This window comes from Piliocolobus tephrosceles, chromosome 2 (assembly GCF_002776525.5).
Source record: "Piliocolobus tephrosceles isolate RC106 chromosome 2, ASM277652v3, whole genome shotgun sequence".
Classification (NCBI taxonomy): domain Eukaryota; kingdom Metazoa; phylum Chordata; class Mammalia; order Primates; family Cercopithecidae; genus Piliocolobus; species Piliocolobus tephrosceles.
In genome coordinates this window covers 120,021,888-120,038,418 of record NC_045435.1, presented here as the reverse complement: position 1 = coordinate 120,038,418, position 16,531 = coordinate 120,021,888, and the positions used below count along the sequence as shown (strand labels likewise).

The 16,531-nt window shown below is 34.5% G+C and overlaps 1 protein-coding gene across 1 annotated transcript in view; it reads right to left on the bottom strand.

Moving 5' to 3' along the window:
* The window catches only part of ZBBX (zinc finger B-box domain containing), a 141,367-nt gene that overhangs the window by 74,616 nt on the left and 50,220 nt on the right, over window positions 1-16,531 (bottom strand). Inside the window, exons 10-12 of the mRNA XM_023213527.1 lie at window positions 15,709-15,867; window positions 9,955-10,126; window positions 6,427-6,547 (exon numbers count right to left, since the gene is read on the bottom strand). Coding sequence (XP_023069295.1) covers window positions 6,427-6,547; window positions 9,955-10,126; window positions 15,709-15,867 — 452 coding nt within the window. The remainder of the gene's footprint in view (window positions 1-6,426; window positions 6,548-9,954; window positions 10,127-15,708; window positions 15,868-16,531) is intronic.

Here is a 16,531-nt window from a genome sequence, read left to right as displayed (position 1 = left end):
ATGCAAACTCATGAAGTCCTCATGTAAAAAGCAGAACCTTCTTAACGATATTTGTAGTTAATATGGATACAAAATGTTAAATACACCAGGCTCCATTCTAACAAATTTTGGTACATTAAATTTTATTAGATATTAAATAGGCACTAGTATGATCTTAATTTTATGGAGGATGAAATGGAAACACAAAGTGGTGTACCAACTTGTTGAGTCATTAAGGTAGTGAATGCAGAAGAGGAATTTGAACTCGAGCAATCTGCTTCCCAAAGACCATGTTCTTAACCATGTACTTCCTTTATAATGCCTCTTCTGCAACTTTAAAGGCATTAAAATTTTGATAATCTTCTGGTAGTCTATGATTATCTGTGTTTTCCCAATATATGTAATGTATATATAAGATGACTTTTGTGAGCAAGCCCCCCAAACTGGCCATAAACAAAATCTCTGCAGCACTATGACATGTTCTTAATGGCCCTAACGCCCAAGTTGGAAGGTTGTGGGTTTATGGGAATGAGGGCAAGGAACACTGGCCCTTCCCAGGGTGGAAAACCACTTAAAGGCATTCTTAAGCCACAAACAAAAGCATGAGCGATCTGTGTCTTAAGGGTATGTTCCTGCTGCAATTAATTCGGCCCATCCCTTCATTTCCCATAAGGGATACTTTTAGTTAATTTAATATCTATAGAAACAACGCTAATGACTGGTCTGCTGTCAATAAATATGTGGGTAAATCTCTGTTCGGGGCTGTCAGCTCTGAAGGCTGTGAGACCCCTGATTCCCCACTTCACACCACTATATTTCTGTGTGTGTGTGTCTTTAATTCCTCTAGCGCCGCTGGGTTAGGGTCTCCTCAACTGAGCTGGTCTTGGCAAATGACTATACAATATTTATATATTATTTAACTTTGTGTCTTAACAAATTTGATGAGTATGGCATCCTACATCCATAATTTAATTTGGTGACAGATGAAAATAGTGAGTTATGTCAAAGACAAACTAGCATCCATCTACAAGAAACCTCTTTCCAGTTTGACATGGATCTACCAAACTAAAATTCATCATACATATATATAAATATACTGTTATCTAGATATTCTTTCTTTATGAAGGTTTTTGCTTCATAAAATCCCTGAACCAAAGCCTTATAGAAGCTAGATAATGAAATATTGGAGTTTACAGGGTCATATAAATTGTTTGTTCTAAACTCAATATTGTGCAAATGAGAAAACTTGGGCCACAAGAATTGAAGTGATATTTTCCCATAAATAAACTAGTTAGTCAGAGAATTAATTCTGGATTCTGGATATTCAAACCCTGGTACCAGTGCTTTTTTTTTTTTTTTTTTTTTTTTAAGATGATGTCACATAAATAAATGATAAAATATATTTCAGATAGCATTTACTTCACCATAGTTTCCTCTTTTAGAATTGAGCAAATATTTTTTGAGCATTGACCCATTCAGTTGGTTAAATGTGTGATGAGTGGTTCTAAATCTATTATGTGAATCAGTGTTAGGCTGTTTGCATCCAAATGGCCAAGGAATACTTTTTTTTTTTTTTTTTTTATGCTAGGTCTCACACCTATTCTTAGAGACACTAATTTTTAGTTCATTCTGTTGTCCAGGAATCAGTAGTGTAAAAACTTGCCCCTGCTGCTACTGATGATTAGCTAGACTTGAGAAGTACACACAATGAAAAGAGTAAGGGAACTGGAATCAGAATATCAGCTAGTTGCTAACATCTGTCTTTAAAATATTCTTAATCCAAAATTTCTGCACTCCTTCTTTAAGCTTTCCCATATCTAAAAGATCTACTCTAGGTGTTGCTACTAAGATCTATTAACATTTTTACATTGTTACAAATGGTAGGATTTTCTTCTTTTTAAGGCCCAATAATATTCCATTATACATATATGATATTTTTAATCTATCCATCCATTGATGAATATTTAGGTTGTTGCCATATATTAGAGAACATTATGCTATGTAAAATAGGCCAGACACAGAAAGACAAATATTGCATGATCTCACTGATACAAAAGTCAAACTCAAAAGGAGAGAGTAGAATGGTAGTTGCCAGGGGCTGGAGGTTGGGAGAAATGGAAACATGTTGGGCAAAAGTTGTAAAGTTCCAGTTACACAAGATGAATTAATTCTGGATATCTAATGTACAGCATAATAACTATAGCTAATAGTAGGTCTTAAGTGTCACACACAAAAAACTGTAATTATGAATATATTAGCTTAATTAAGGTATTATTGTGCAATGTATGCATATATCAAAATATTGCATGGTAAACCTTAACTATATACGATTTTTATTTGTTATTTATACCTTAATAAAGCTAGGGATAAAAGGTCTATCAACACTTCTGTATTGATTGCAGATAAAATTTTTAAAAACTTTTACTGTCCAAATCAGTAAAATATTAAAAAAGCAATAGAACATATATTTATAAGCCTACTATATAAAACACAGCAATAGGCAAAAGTAAAGTCAAAATCATGATCATGGTTATTTACATGAGAAACTTTTCTGAAGCAAAACATCAGAAATGCATCAGAAACCTGTGAATTGCAAATAGATTGCCCTACATTGACATCTATACTCAAGACATAAAGTATTAGCTCAAAAAAAAAAAAAAAAAGATTACCATTAAAAATAACCATGCAAATAAGACCCTAGCGAACATGAAAATATTCACTAAGTATTCTTTTCTGCTAAGGAAACTGGCCAAGACACAGCATTGAGCACAGCTCAGGACCTTGATGTGACTGTGATGAAACTTTCTTGTATATGTTCAAACTCAAATGACAGTTGTCACTTAATAACAAAATTGTGCTTCTTTTATTATATAAGAAACCCAAAATGACCCAATATTGAAAGGTAGCCACCAAAAATGACAAGTGACTCTGGAATTACATTTATATGCTAATTGCTAAATTAGAAAAAGGCAATTAACAGATACACACTACTGTTACACATATCCTTATTGACTTTTAAAATTTGAATAAATTTGTAGTATATAGTTTTGTGGATTTTTACCAATGCATAAAGTCATATGTCTACCACAGTATCCCCACAAAAAAATAGCCTGAAGAGCTATGATGGGCATCATACTTTAAAAAGTATATACAGCCTGGACATTAGTTATAAACGAACTAGCTTAAACCTCTGCCATGTAAGCTACTACGAGATACAACTACACACCTTATTAAAATGTCAACCAAAAGAAAAAAAAACTGAAAATACCAAGTGTTGACAAGGATTTGGAGCAACCGGAACTCTCATACATTGCTGGAGCAAATGCAAAATAGACAGTCAATTTAGAAAAGAGTTTGGCAGTTTCTTATAAAAGTAAACATGCGCTTACTATATAGCCCACCTATCACAGTCCCAGGTATTTACCCAGGGAATTAAAAACCTATATTCAAGAAAAACCTGTTATGAAAATATTTTAAAGGACCTAGCTATAATTGCCAAAAACTGGAAACCAGCCAGAAGAAATATTGATTCATACAAGAACATGAATGAATCTTAAATGCATTCTGCTAAGTGAAGGACATGAAAGGACAGACACTGTATGATTTCATTTAAATGACCTTCGAAAAAAGGCATATTTGTAAGGGTGGACAACAGATGAAAGGCGTTATGGACTAAGAAAGGGAAGAGGAGAAAGAGGAAGCTCAAGGTAATTTTTGTGGTTGTGAAACTGTTTTTTGTGGGGGCAGTTTCTGCGGTAGACACATGACGTTATGCATTGGTAAAAACCCATAGAACTGTATACCACAAGTTTATTTAAATTTTAAAAATCAATGAGGATATGGGTAGAACCCAATGAAAGTCATACCAACCTTAAAGGAGGTGAGAAAGAAATGAGCACTGTGGCCAAAGTGATGTTGCAAAATATGGTTTGGCCTAGATACCGTAGGCTACAGATAGAAATCATGACACAAAAAGACTGTACTCTAGGTGTAAAATTCATTTATTTCAGTGATATTATTAATAATTTTGAAACTAATTGTCCCTCACTTCTCTCAGTGATAGTGATTCTGAAACTACTGTATGTATAAATATATATATATATATATATATATATATATATTTAGGGTTAATTAATAAATATATTATAGATAATGAAAGCCAAGTTTCTCACTGTAGGTGAAAGAAATTTGTCAAATAAGCAAAGGGAGAATGGAAATGAACCACGTGATGCTGGTTTGGATTCGGAATGCCTAAGTGTGAATGCATGTTACTTTAATAGATATCCAGATGGATAGATACAGAAAAAAATTTATATATGTGTATGTGGATTTGTGTGTGTATATGTGTGTGTGTGTGTGTGTGTATGTGTACTTCCTGGTTTCTTCCTCTGAGAAGGCCTAGAATCGTGGTACCAGAATAGTAATGACCACACCTGGAATCCAGATCTTTGTTTCTCAACACAATTCCCCAATAAAGGGAATCAGTATTTTTTGGAAAAACAATTCCTTGGCTGGGGAAGAGAAAATACATCTTGAGTTCCAGAAAAAAAGAGATGTTCAAAGCAAACTAACTAAAAAAAAAAAAAAAAAATGATAACAACAAGTCAAAAGGATGGAAGAGTCAACCTGGGAGAGTCCACAATGGCCAAAGCAGAAATAATTTGAGTTGCAAAATAAATAACAATAATATTAGAAATCAATCCCCAAAATAAAATAAATATTCATGAGTTCACATAAATAAAGAATAAATAAATAAACGTGGGTGAAGGAACACTTCTTTTAAGAATTCCAACTAATAAATTTAGAAGGAAAAAATGAAATAGAATATCAGCAATAGAGCAGGAGAGTACTAACTGCTGCAGGCAAAATTCAGTCACAAATTCTAAAATTAGGAAGTGAAAGTTTAAGGGAAAACAGCGTTGATGTGTCATCTCAATATATCTCCTGTAAAATATGTATCAATTATAAAGGGAAAGTAGTGATTTTACAGTGGAGAAACTTAGCACCACCTTAACTATATGATCAAGGTTAACATCATCTGTAATAAGATATATTGACATCATGATCCCAGAATGTCATGCACTGAGAAGGACACATATTCTCCGTGGTATTTTTCCTCACAGTGTATAACCTCAATCTAATTATGAAAAAACATCAGACAGGCCCAAATTTAGTACATTCTACGAAACATCTGGCAAGTACTCTTCAAAAGTGTTAAGGTCATGAAAGGCAGGGAAAGACTAAAGAACTGTAATGGATAAGGCGATATGACCAAAAAAAAAAAAAAAAAAAAAGTGTAATCCTGCACTAGATCCTGGAACGGGGTAAGGATAATAGTGAAAACACTGATGATAAAATTAAAGTAAAATGTACAGTTGTCAATAATATTGTCCCTATGTCAATTTCCTGGTTTTGATATGCACTATGTTTATGTAAGATGTTACCATTAAAGAATGCTGAGTGAATGTTATTCAGGAATTCTTTGTGTTATTTTGAAACCCATCTGTATATCTTCTTTTCAAAATAATCCAAAAGAAAAAAATCTAGCACATTGAAAACAGTTGAAGGTGAGTGGTGGTACAGGTATTAACCCATCTAGCAAAGGCTTTACAGAAAACATGAGGGCTGATTTCAAAAATCTGAAGAGATACCATGGAGAAGAGAAATTAGATTTTATCTGTGTCGGCTTAATAGGTAGAATTAGAGCCAAGTTTAGAAATGAGCTGGAAACAGATTACAGTTCAATAAATATCTCTTTCACAGATGGAATGGGCCACCTCAGGAGATGGTTTTGCATAACTGAAGGTAAAGGAAGGGTGTGATGACCACTTATCAAGCAAATTTTAGAGAGCTCCTCCACCTTGTACCTCAAAAAAAGACCATCCTCATCCAACCATTATCACCTGGGAGCTATTAGAAATTTAGAAATACAGAATCTCAGGCCTCACCTCAGATCTACGAAAAAATAACCCCTATTTTGCCAAAGTTTCTAGATGATTGTATCTGGTGATATCTCTTTGAATAAAGTATATTTAATTACTATTAATAAAATTAGAAACAGGTTTAATTAATTTAAAACTAGATTCTGAAAATTATAGTCTCAAATGTTAATGCTAATGTAAAAAACTGGTGTCTTCTCTAAGTAATCTTTCATTTATCACATTATTCTTGTTATTATTCTTAAATTATTTTCTGCATTTGTGCCTTTTCTTCATATACATATTTCCATTTCTCAAGGAAAACTCTAAATTAATGATGCATCACATACATAAATAGAACTAAAATTCTTTTTGGAAGAGCAACTTCACAGGGATTTAATCTTGCTTTAAAATTATGTATGCAAATATGAAATATACATATAAAATTGCTATAGGAAGGCATGTCATACAAGAAAGAAACATAAATAACTTTCATATTTCCTAATAGTATTACAATTCCAGAAAATACCTCCTGTGTTTTTTAAGCCATAATTTTTCCATATAGGATAGAATATCTTCTTTAAGTTCAATATTAAGTGGTTCTCTCCAAATTTTCAGATTAGTCTGCACTTCACATTCTTCCAATGAGTCTGTAAAAATAAACACAATGTGCATAATTAATACAAACAAGTTTACAAATTACCATATCTTCTCTCAACATGTAGAACTCATCATTTGTGAGGCATATATGCTTTAATATTTACCTATACAATCAATAGGTTAAGGTTTAAATAATGTAAAAGTATTAAATATTGGTAGTTTATTAAGTGACTGAATAGATAGTTTTCTTCAACAATCTCTTGAAGGGATCTTATGATTCAGAAGGTTTGTTAAATAAAAATTATAAATACAAACATTCATTGTAATTATATAAACACATACATAAAGGTATAACACACAGATGTATAAAGTATTATAGCCACTGAAAATAATACTTACACATTATGAGAAATGGGAAATAAATAATTCATAATGACATCTGGAAGAGACAATTTTCTTCACAAATTTATATCTACGTGGTAATTTACTTCTAGAGGTTTAGGATATTTCTGAAGCACTACTAAATTAAAATTACTATTCAGAGATATTTAAAACTGATGAAGATATCTGGGAAAGAAAGCAGTGTAGATTCAGGATCACTAGTCTCTCCACCCTCCCACATATCACTCCTGTCTCCAAACTGAACATCACAGGGGGAAAACAATGTAGGAGAATCAAGGGAAATAGTAGAGATAGGAAAAACATTTTTTTATAAACTAAGACTGCAGAATGTCCCGGCCTCATACTGTAGACTGTAATGATTAACTTCCAGAAACAGCCACAGGTCAGCAATGGAAACAAATTAAAACAAAAATAAAGTAAGGAATTCTACTTCTATTCTTCCCAAAGAGTAGAGCAGTGTTGAGGAACGCAATTGGAAACAGTTTGGAAAAACACTGATTAGAATCCCTTCAACTGAAAGAGCACTTGAGGACATGAGCAAAATAGAGAGAAAAGAAATGCCTCCACCATTAGTCCCCCTTTTCATTTTGAAACAAGATTTCTTGACAGGAGAGCTAAAAGGGAAAAAAAGAAAAAATAATTCTTCTTTTTTTTCTGTCTAGATGTTAGAGAAGAGCTACTGTGTTTGAGATATAAACTCTAAACGTAGAAGGGTGATGGAGGAAGAAGAAGATAAAGCAGCTGGCCTCGTGATTCACTTTTCTCCCTTACCAATGGCACATTCCCGAGAAATAAAGATGTGAGGTGACCTGGATTAATTTGTTTGTGAATAAGTTGATAACTAGACCTACAGGCAAATGAATTAATAATATTTGCTGGGAGTAGACTCTTTAGCTATATGGCGTATTTAACATATTAGCTCAAAAGGTAGTGACAAAAAATAGCCAATATTGTCTATTTCACAAATAACGGTAAAAAGCCAGCTATAATGATAATAATTTATTGTCAACCAAACTGGCTAAAGTCAAAGAACTAGAAAATATGGGAAAATAGTCATGTCACACTCTATCAGTGAGAGTACAACCAACACAGTCATCTTTTTGGAGGTCAGTTTGACAATATTCATTAAAATTTTATAAAACAAGTCACTGAGACAACATTTCTATATTTAGAAATTTATTTTAAGGTAATGCTGTAAGTGCACAAATAGCTAAGATGCCCATCATAGTATCTTTTATAATACTGGGAATTAGAAATAAAATATCCATCAATAAATTTCTGATTAAATCATGCCATATAGAATACTCTACAAGAGTTACAAATGATTGTGTATATCTCTATTAGATGGCCAGTTGTCCATTACAGAATCTCAGTGAAAATGCAAGTTAACTAATATAGTATTTAGTGTTACCTCAGTTTTTGTGTGAGCATGTGTGTGTACACAACTATGTTTATTGAAAAACATGTACCAAAATATTAACATGGATTATCTCTATATGATGAGACTGAGCTGTTTTCATTTTGTTCTTGGTAACTTTCTGTTATAACCAAGTCTTTTAAAATAAGCATTCATTATTTTATCATATGGTTATTTCCATTATGGAGAACAAATTTTAAGAGTTGTACTTCTGATCTGGTGACTTTTCAACTTGGTACAGTATTATTTTAAATACTATGGCTTTCAAAGTAGACAAAAGTCAGGGTTGACAAGTAAAAAAAAAAAAAAAAAAAATGTGTGAAGTAGTAAGTATAAAGCACATAAAATAACACAGTCAATGAGAAATGAGGTGTATACTGAGATATAAACTACTAAGAAGAGAGCATACAAATAATGTCTTGAAAATATCAATGAAATTGATGTGTAATAAAAAAAAGTAGAAAAATACTTGAATAAAGTTTATTTAAAAGTTCAATTATAATTAGAAGATGATGTGTGATACTTTGAGATTAGAAATTACACTGTGTAATAAAAGAGTAATAATCAGCAGAGTTTCTCCGCTGGAAAAGAATGAAATAAAAATAGTAAAATTGGCAAGTAAGATACATGATTGAAATTTATTATCTAACATTTTATATTAAATAAAAAGCAAATGGAAGACACTACAAGATTCTGAGTAATCAAAATAATAAATTGAATACTTTAAAAACTTGTGGTTTTCCTCAAGACATACTGGGAAACTTAAAGATACTGTTCAGTCATCCAGATCATCAATGTCTAGAATGTAGGAGTGAAACTGTTTAAAAAAAATAAAAGAACAAAAAGCAGTTCAAAAAGAAACAAAAACAATGAGAACACAAATCAATTCTCCCCCTGAAGTTCACAGTGGTCCTTGAAATTGCATTTTTAAGTCAAATATTCTTTAAAAAAAAATTCTTCTTTATCTCACAGACTCTCCCATTTTATGTGTTACAATTACTGCTCAAAAAAAGCGATAGGTGTCCTGGCAGAAATTTCTACTAGAAGAAGAACTGAAAGAATCCAATTATCCATTCATTTGACAGTCTGAATTTACATAGAAAACAAATGGAAATCCCCCTAGTGCCCAATTCAGGGCCGATAAATATTAAACCACTCACCAATGATCACACGGTGATGTTCCTTTGAGGAGTTACAGCAAACTGCTTTCCCAGTGTTTATAGATTTGGAACATCACATTTATAGTCACAGAGAATAGAGGTAAATAACCTAAAGTCAGCTTCATTGTAAAACATTCGTGTTATAAAAATATCCATAACGGCTGGGCCCAGTGGCTCATGTCTGTAATCCCAGCACTTTTGGAGGCCTAGGCAGGCGGGTCAGTAGGTCAGGAATTCCAGACCAGCCTGCCCAACATGGCAAAACCCCATCTCTACTAAAAATGCAAAAATGCCGGGCATGGTGCCATACACCTATAATCCCAGCTACTCAGAAGGCTGAAGCAGGAGAATTGTTTGAACCTGGAAGGCGGAGGTTGCAGTAAGCCAAGATCACGTCACTGCACTCCAGCCTGGGCAACAAAGTGAGACTCTGTCTCAAAAAAAAAAAAAAAGAAAGAAAGAAAAAGAAAAGCAATACCTTTTTCTGCTGCATGTAAATTCTGTTTCTTGTCATCATGATTTCTGGTTCTCCACTGACTTAACACTTCCTGAAAGGACTGTGCAGAAGCTTCTTCATTGAATGACCCTTCACACAACAGACTCTCTCTTGGTTTTGTACATTCTGCTCTTTTTGTCGTTGTAATTTCTACCTAATTAAAAGCACATATAGGCATGCTTTATTAAATTTTCTGCATTCACCCACAAAAATTATTTTAATAAAATATTTCTGTGTTTTAAAATACAGGTAGAACTAATTATTAGTCATTACAAATCAGACTTTTTAAACTTAGAATAATTTTAAGTTGTGCTTATTCATATGCTTTACTCTGTTCTTTAAAACTCTATTGGCAATTATAAATGGTCTCTTCAGAAATTATGAAGATGAGAGACTACAGAACTGATGACTTATCTTTATGCTGTTCACCAGTGTTCTCTCTGTAAAGGTGCAATTGCCTTGTATCCATTCTCCCTATGTCCCCAATCTCCTACTCCCCACAACCTTTTCATATTTAAAATCGGATCAGATACTCCCCTGCTCAAAACTCTCCATTGACTGTCTATGAAACGCCAAGTTCCTACCAGTACCTATACTGCCCTACACAACCTTGTACTTCCTTGCCTTTTATTTTACCTCCTTCCATTCTCCTTTTATTCACCCTGCACCAGTTAGTCTCCCACTCTGGCAGTTCTGAGAACCCATCAAGCACATTTCCTCTTCAGGGCCTTGTACTAGCTATACCCAATGCATGGAATGAACCTTCTCCATATCTTTACATAGCCATTTCCTCATTTCGTTGACTCAATGAAATGCTCAAATATCACCTACTCAGAAAGTTCTTCACTACCAATTCTAAAATTTATAGGCCCCCTTTCCACCATTTAATAATTCCTTAACTGTTTTATTTTTCTTCCCATTACTTACTCCCATGTGACTTTGTTCTATGTTTATTTACTGCCTGTCTTTACCCATTAGTATATAACGAAGTTGGGGATTTTGTCTTTTTTCTTAGTGCCAAGAGCAGTGCCTGGCACAAAGTAGGTGCTCATTAAAAGTTAGTGGAATGAATGAAGAAGTTCATCGATGCATGTAATACAATGCATGCTCCTCAGATTAATGATGGCTGTGGAGAGATGAATTCAGTACAAAATATAAATCCAGTCCGAGCACACAAGAAAATAAAGGTAGTATTTGGAAGCTATGCACTGAATCAAAGAGAATAGTCACATTAGGAAACCCAAGCAAAATAAAACCCACACCAGTGGCTGAATTATCAAATGTGGATTACCTACACTGATCAAATTGCTAAATATTCATGTGTATCTTTTAAGACATGAGAGTATAAATCTCTATATTCAGCCCACAATTGAAAAATAAACAGGCAGTGTGTTAGAGTACAATTCAGCGTATTTTGCTAAAGATGTATATAAAAATTTTAAATATGAGCAAAATATATCCGAGGACCTGTCAGACACTAGACACTATGCTAACCGTTGGCCACAGAAACACAGGTTAGTAAGTCCACAACAGAAAATGGTGTAAGAAGCAGGTAAAACTCAGGGGAAATGATGTCTGAATCGGATTTTGAAAGATAAAACAAGAATTCCATAAGCAAAAAGTGCCAAGGGCAGCATTCCAGAGAAAGAAAATGATATGTAGGCTAGGACATGGGAGTCACACAGCATTGGTGGCATGGAACTACAAGCAGTTTGCATTGATACAGCAAAAAGTAAAGAATGAGAAAATATAAAGGGTAGAAAGGGAAGCAGGGGAAGAATATAAAGGGCTCTGCCTGCTGCACAGAGGAGCTTAAACCCACTGGACATGTAAAATCATTGTAAAGTCCCATATACCAATGTGGCAAAGAGAGGGAAATTAGGAAATAGTGTGTTTAGCTGCAAGGAAACCAATCAAAATGATACAGACATTAACCCACATTGACCAACATTCCAACATTACAAATGCATAATTTTTTATGTAGGAATTTCAGGATTTTATCACATTGATATATCTATGCAAAACCACATTATTCAAAATTATACTTTATATTTTAGCATATACTAGCAAAAGATTGAAACAGCATAAATGCTGATTGGTGAAAGTTAGATTTTTAAAAGTCTTTTCACCTCCAATAAATGGAGTACTTTACAGTCACCACATAGAATGAGAAGGTTGTATATTGTACTTACATGGATATAAAAACTACATTGTTAAGTGAAAAAAAAAGCATGTTTGCAGAGCAAACATGTTAACATTTGTGTAAGAAATACATACATACAAAACCAGAAGGATTGCCGGACTCCTAAAAGGGAAGAGAATGAAAGGCACTTTCCATTGATAGTCCTTTTATAAAGAAAAAATTGCAGTATCTGAAAGAGCAATAAGGATAGAATAAATGACCAAACATTCAAGAGTTTTTAGCTGGTAGCCTATATGGGACATGGTAACTATTATGGACTGAATTGCATCTCCCTCCGCAAACTCATATGTTGAAGCCCAAACCCCCAGTGTGACTACATTTCGAGATAGGGCCTATAAGGAGGTAACTGAGGTCAAATGAAATCATGAAGTTGAGGCCTTAATCTAATAGGACTGGGTATCCTGTTAAGAAGAGGGAGATAGTTGGACGTGGTGGTGTGCACTTGTGGTTCCAGCTACACAGGAGGCTAAGGTGGGAGGAACATTTGAGCATGGGAGGAGGTTGCAGTGAGCTGAATTCACACCGCTGCACTCTAGCCTGGGCAACAGAGCAAGACCCTGTCTCAAATAAATAAATAAATACAAAGAGGCATCATATATCTCTTCTCTCTTTCTCTCTCTCTCTCTCTCTTTCTCCCCCACCTTTCTCTCCTTTCTGTATGCATGTGCATACAGAAGAAAAGCCATATAAGAACACAGCAAGAAGGCAGCCACCTACAAGCCACAAGCCAGGAGGTAAAGCCTCACCAGAAATCAATATTGCCAATATTGCCAGCACTTTATCTGGGACTTCTAAACTACGGAACCGTGGAAAATAAATTTCTCTTGTTTAAACCGCTCAGTTGGAGGTATTTTGTTATGGCAGCCTAGGAAGACTAACACAGTAACCAATTGGATGTGCAGAGGAGGAAGTGAAAACACAATAGACAATAACTGCCTTCGTTGGCTTGGAAAGCTAGGTAGGGCGCCTTCAACAACAACATTGATAGGTTTTGGAAGAGGGGATAAATTTAGTTTGAAGATAGACTCTTAGGAGTATTTGTGAGAAGGTACTTATTGGTACCTTATTGGTACCAGTAAGCAATATGTCAGTGTGTCTATATATATATATGCTACACTAATGAACAAGCACTGAAAACTCAGTGACTTAATATAAAATTATTTCAATATGCAGCAATTTCAGCAGCTCTCCAGGGAAGCTTCCTTCCAAGCAATGAATCAGAGATGTCAGACATTTGCATCTTGGAGTTATGCCACTGGAATACCAGCTTCCACATAGCTGTGGCAGGGTAGAAAAAGCTGGAGGGTTATACATTAGCTCTTAAACGTTTCAGTTCAAAACTGTCATATATCACGTCCACTCAGAGTCCAATATGACCTTGCCCAATTCTAAAAGAAATTTGAAGATGCACATAGAAATTCAATGCTGTACATTCGTTACCCTCTAAGTACATGATATCCCTGTAAGATGATGTGTTTTAATATCCCCACTTTCCAAAACAGAAAACAGAAGATCAAAAGAGCTAAGGAAGTTGCCCAATGTTACAATGCTATAAGAAAAACAGTATCATTATTTTAAACCCAGGTTTCAGCTTATAAGATATAAGCTCTTTCGTGAACTGTACCTCTTTCCAAGGATGTGCCATTGGCTTTGTTCCATTAAAAAGGCCATAAGAGAGGCATCAGGCGTTGGTACCATTTGGTTCTTCTAGCCATTAAACTAAAAATCAGACTCCTGAGCCCTAACCCACAGGTAAATATCTAAAAAAAATCCAAATTTGGTGACAGACCCAAGAATGCAAGTTTTTAACAATCTCCAATTCTTACGATGCTTATTAAAGTTTGAGAAGCATTGTTCTTCGGCACAGAGGAACACTAAGTCTATGAAGGGGTTATCTCTTCACTGTGTACTCTGTCATCTATAACAGTGATTCCCAACAAGAACACTCACCAGGATCACTGAGGAGTTGTTGAACACACACACGCACGCGCGCGCACACACACACACACATACACACACACACGTCTGAACCCCACCCACAGAGATGCTGAACTTAATCATATGTATTTCTTTAATGTTTCTCCAGTTGATTTTAATATATACTCCTGGATAAAATAATTGAATTAATGGTTTTTAAGTTAAGACAATGAGGCAGACAATGTATACAGCATACATAGTCACCTATGAAGACAAGAAAAACATCTAGTGTAAAGATTAATAAATAACACAGAGGAGGCTACACTATCACTTTCCAGTAAGGCTAGTTACTTAACCTCTCTCTCGTCTGTTAAATTGGGGTAACAGCACAAATCTTACATGGTTATTGTGATTATTGGATAAGGCAAGTAAAGCATTAAGTACAATGCCTAGCATAAGGTGTTCAATAAAAGTTAGCTACTGATTTATTTTTGATAGGATAAATTAGATGAAAAGGCAGGCAGGAAGAAGAAATTTTTAAAGCCACAGTCTCTGCATAATGATTAAACGCAGGAAATTTGGAGTCAGAAGGTCTGAGCTGAAATCTAAGTTCCATTATCAATTCTACCTTGGCAATTTATAAAAACTATTCCTTGCCACTATTCTCTCATTTGAAAAAGTGGAATAATTAAGAAAAGACAAAAGGAGATAATGTGTAAAATATTTAGGGCAGTGTCTGGTCTTCAATATGTTATTGTTATAATTAGGAGGCAGTGATTCTTCACAAAACATCCTTGACAGGTCTATTAGAAAGTGAAATCCACACAAATATGCTGACACTCCTGAAAAATTCAAGCACACTTCCTCTGCTGAAAATAGGTCCTACTAGCATAGAACACATTTTCTTTTACGTCTATGAGCGTGGGTTTGGAACACAACAGATTTAACTTCAACCCAGACTTGGTCAACACATAACAAGCAGCATGACTTCAGCTAAGTTACAGTTTTTGAACTGCACGGGAAAAGTGACTGGCATCTAAAAGAATGAGGATTATAACACAGATCAAAATTTGAAGTTCATTTCTTGCTAAAGAATCAATATGCCTATTATAAATATATAGGCATGAGTTGATAAAAGCTTATCTAGCACATTGTCAGATCAGTAGTCAATCTAAATAACTGCCAGAATTTGGTACAAATCTAGTTTTAAATAACTGTGCAATTGCCTGTCACTTAAAACTCTTGGCAAGGTTTTATATTTTTAGCTCCTCTGAATGAAGTCCTGACTAATATAAAATTGTTAGATTGCATTGTGGTTTTTTAAAAAATGTTTTCCGCAAATACTTATCCAATTCCTGACATAGATGAAAACGTCCAGAAAGACATATGGTCAAAATATCATTCATCAAAAAGACTAGTATTTAGTGGAATCCAAACAATCTTCTTGAAAAGATTTTTATAGTCAAGATGTATTTGGTTAATAAGGAACAAATCTATATGAAATAATAATGTGACGAAATTATCAGCAAAATTCTGTAGCTTAACTTAAGTATATGAATGGCACTTGCCATAATTACATATATCAGAAAATGTCTACTATATTTTCCTCAATTTACCTCAGAGCTGCTCCTCTGGAGAAATAAAGATTTGGGTTTATGCTGAATTTTACTGGCTTCCTTGGTAGAATTATTCTCCTCTTTGGGTTCATCTGGATTAACATCCTTTATAAACTGATGGGCAACATCCAATACACTGAATACTATTTGAGATTTTGCCTATTAAAAAAGTAACAAAATATAATTAAAGAGCCTTATACGTTCAACTAAATAATTTATATACATTAACTCATATTTGTGTTATTCTATGACTCCCAGAATTAAATAAATTCAATTTAATCTTTAAAAAGACAAATTGGCATTTGTATCAACCAGTATAACAGTGACAGCTGCCATCTACTGAGGGAACTAGTTCGGGCTCATACAATTCAAACCATCTTAAAAACAAGATATCACTTAACCATCAAGGCAATTCTAAAACATAACTATTTTTATCTGTTTTAGGAATTAAGAAAACTGTTTTAGGAATTAAGCTCAGGCCGGGCGTGGTGGCTCTCTCCTGTAATCCCAGCACTTTGAGAGGCTGAGACGGGTGGATCATTTGGAGGTCAGGAGTTCCAGGACAGCCTGGCCAACACGGTGAAACCACATCTTTACTAAAAACATAGTAATGAGCCAGGCATGGTGGTGTGTGTCTGTAGTCTCTGCTTCTTAGGAAGCTGAGACAGGAGAATCGCTTGAACCCGGGAGGCAGAGGTTGCAGTGAGCTGAGATCACGCCACTGCGCTCCAGTCTTGGCAACAGAATGATACTCCATCTCAAAAAAAGAAAAAGAAGGAAGGAAGGAAGGAAGGAAGGAAGGAAGGAAGGAAGGAAGGAAGGA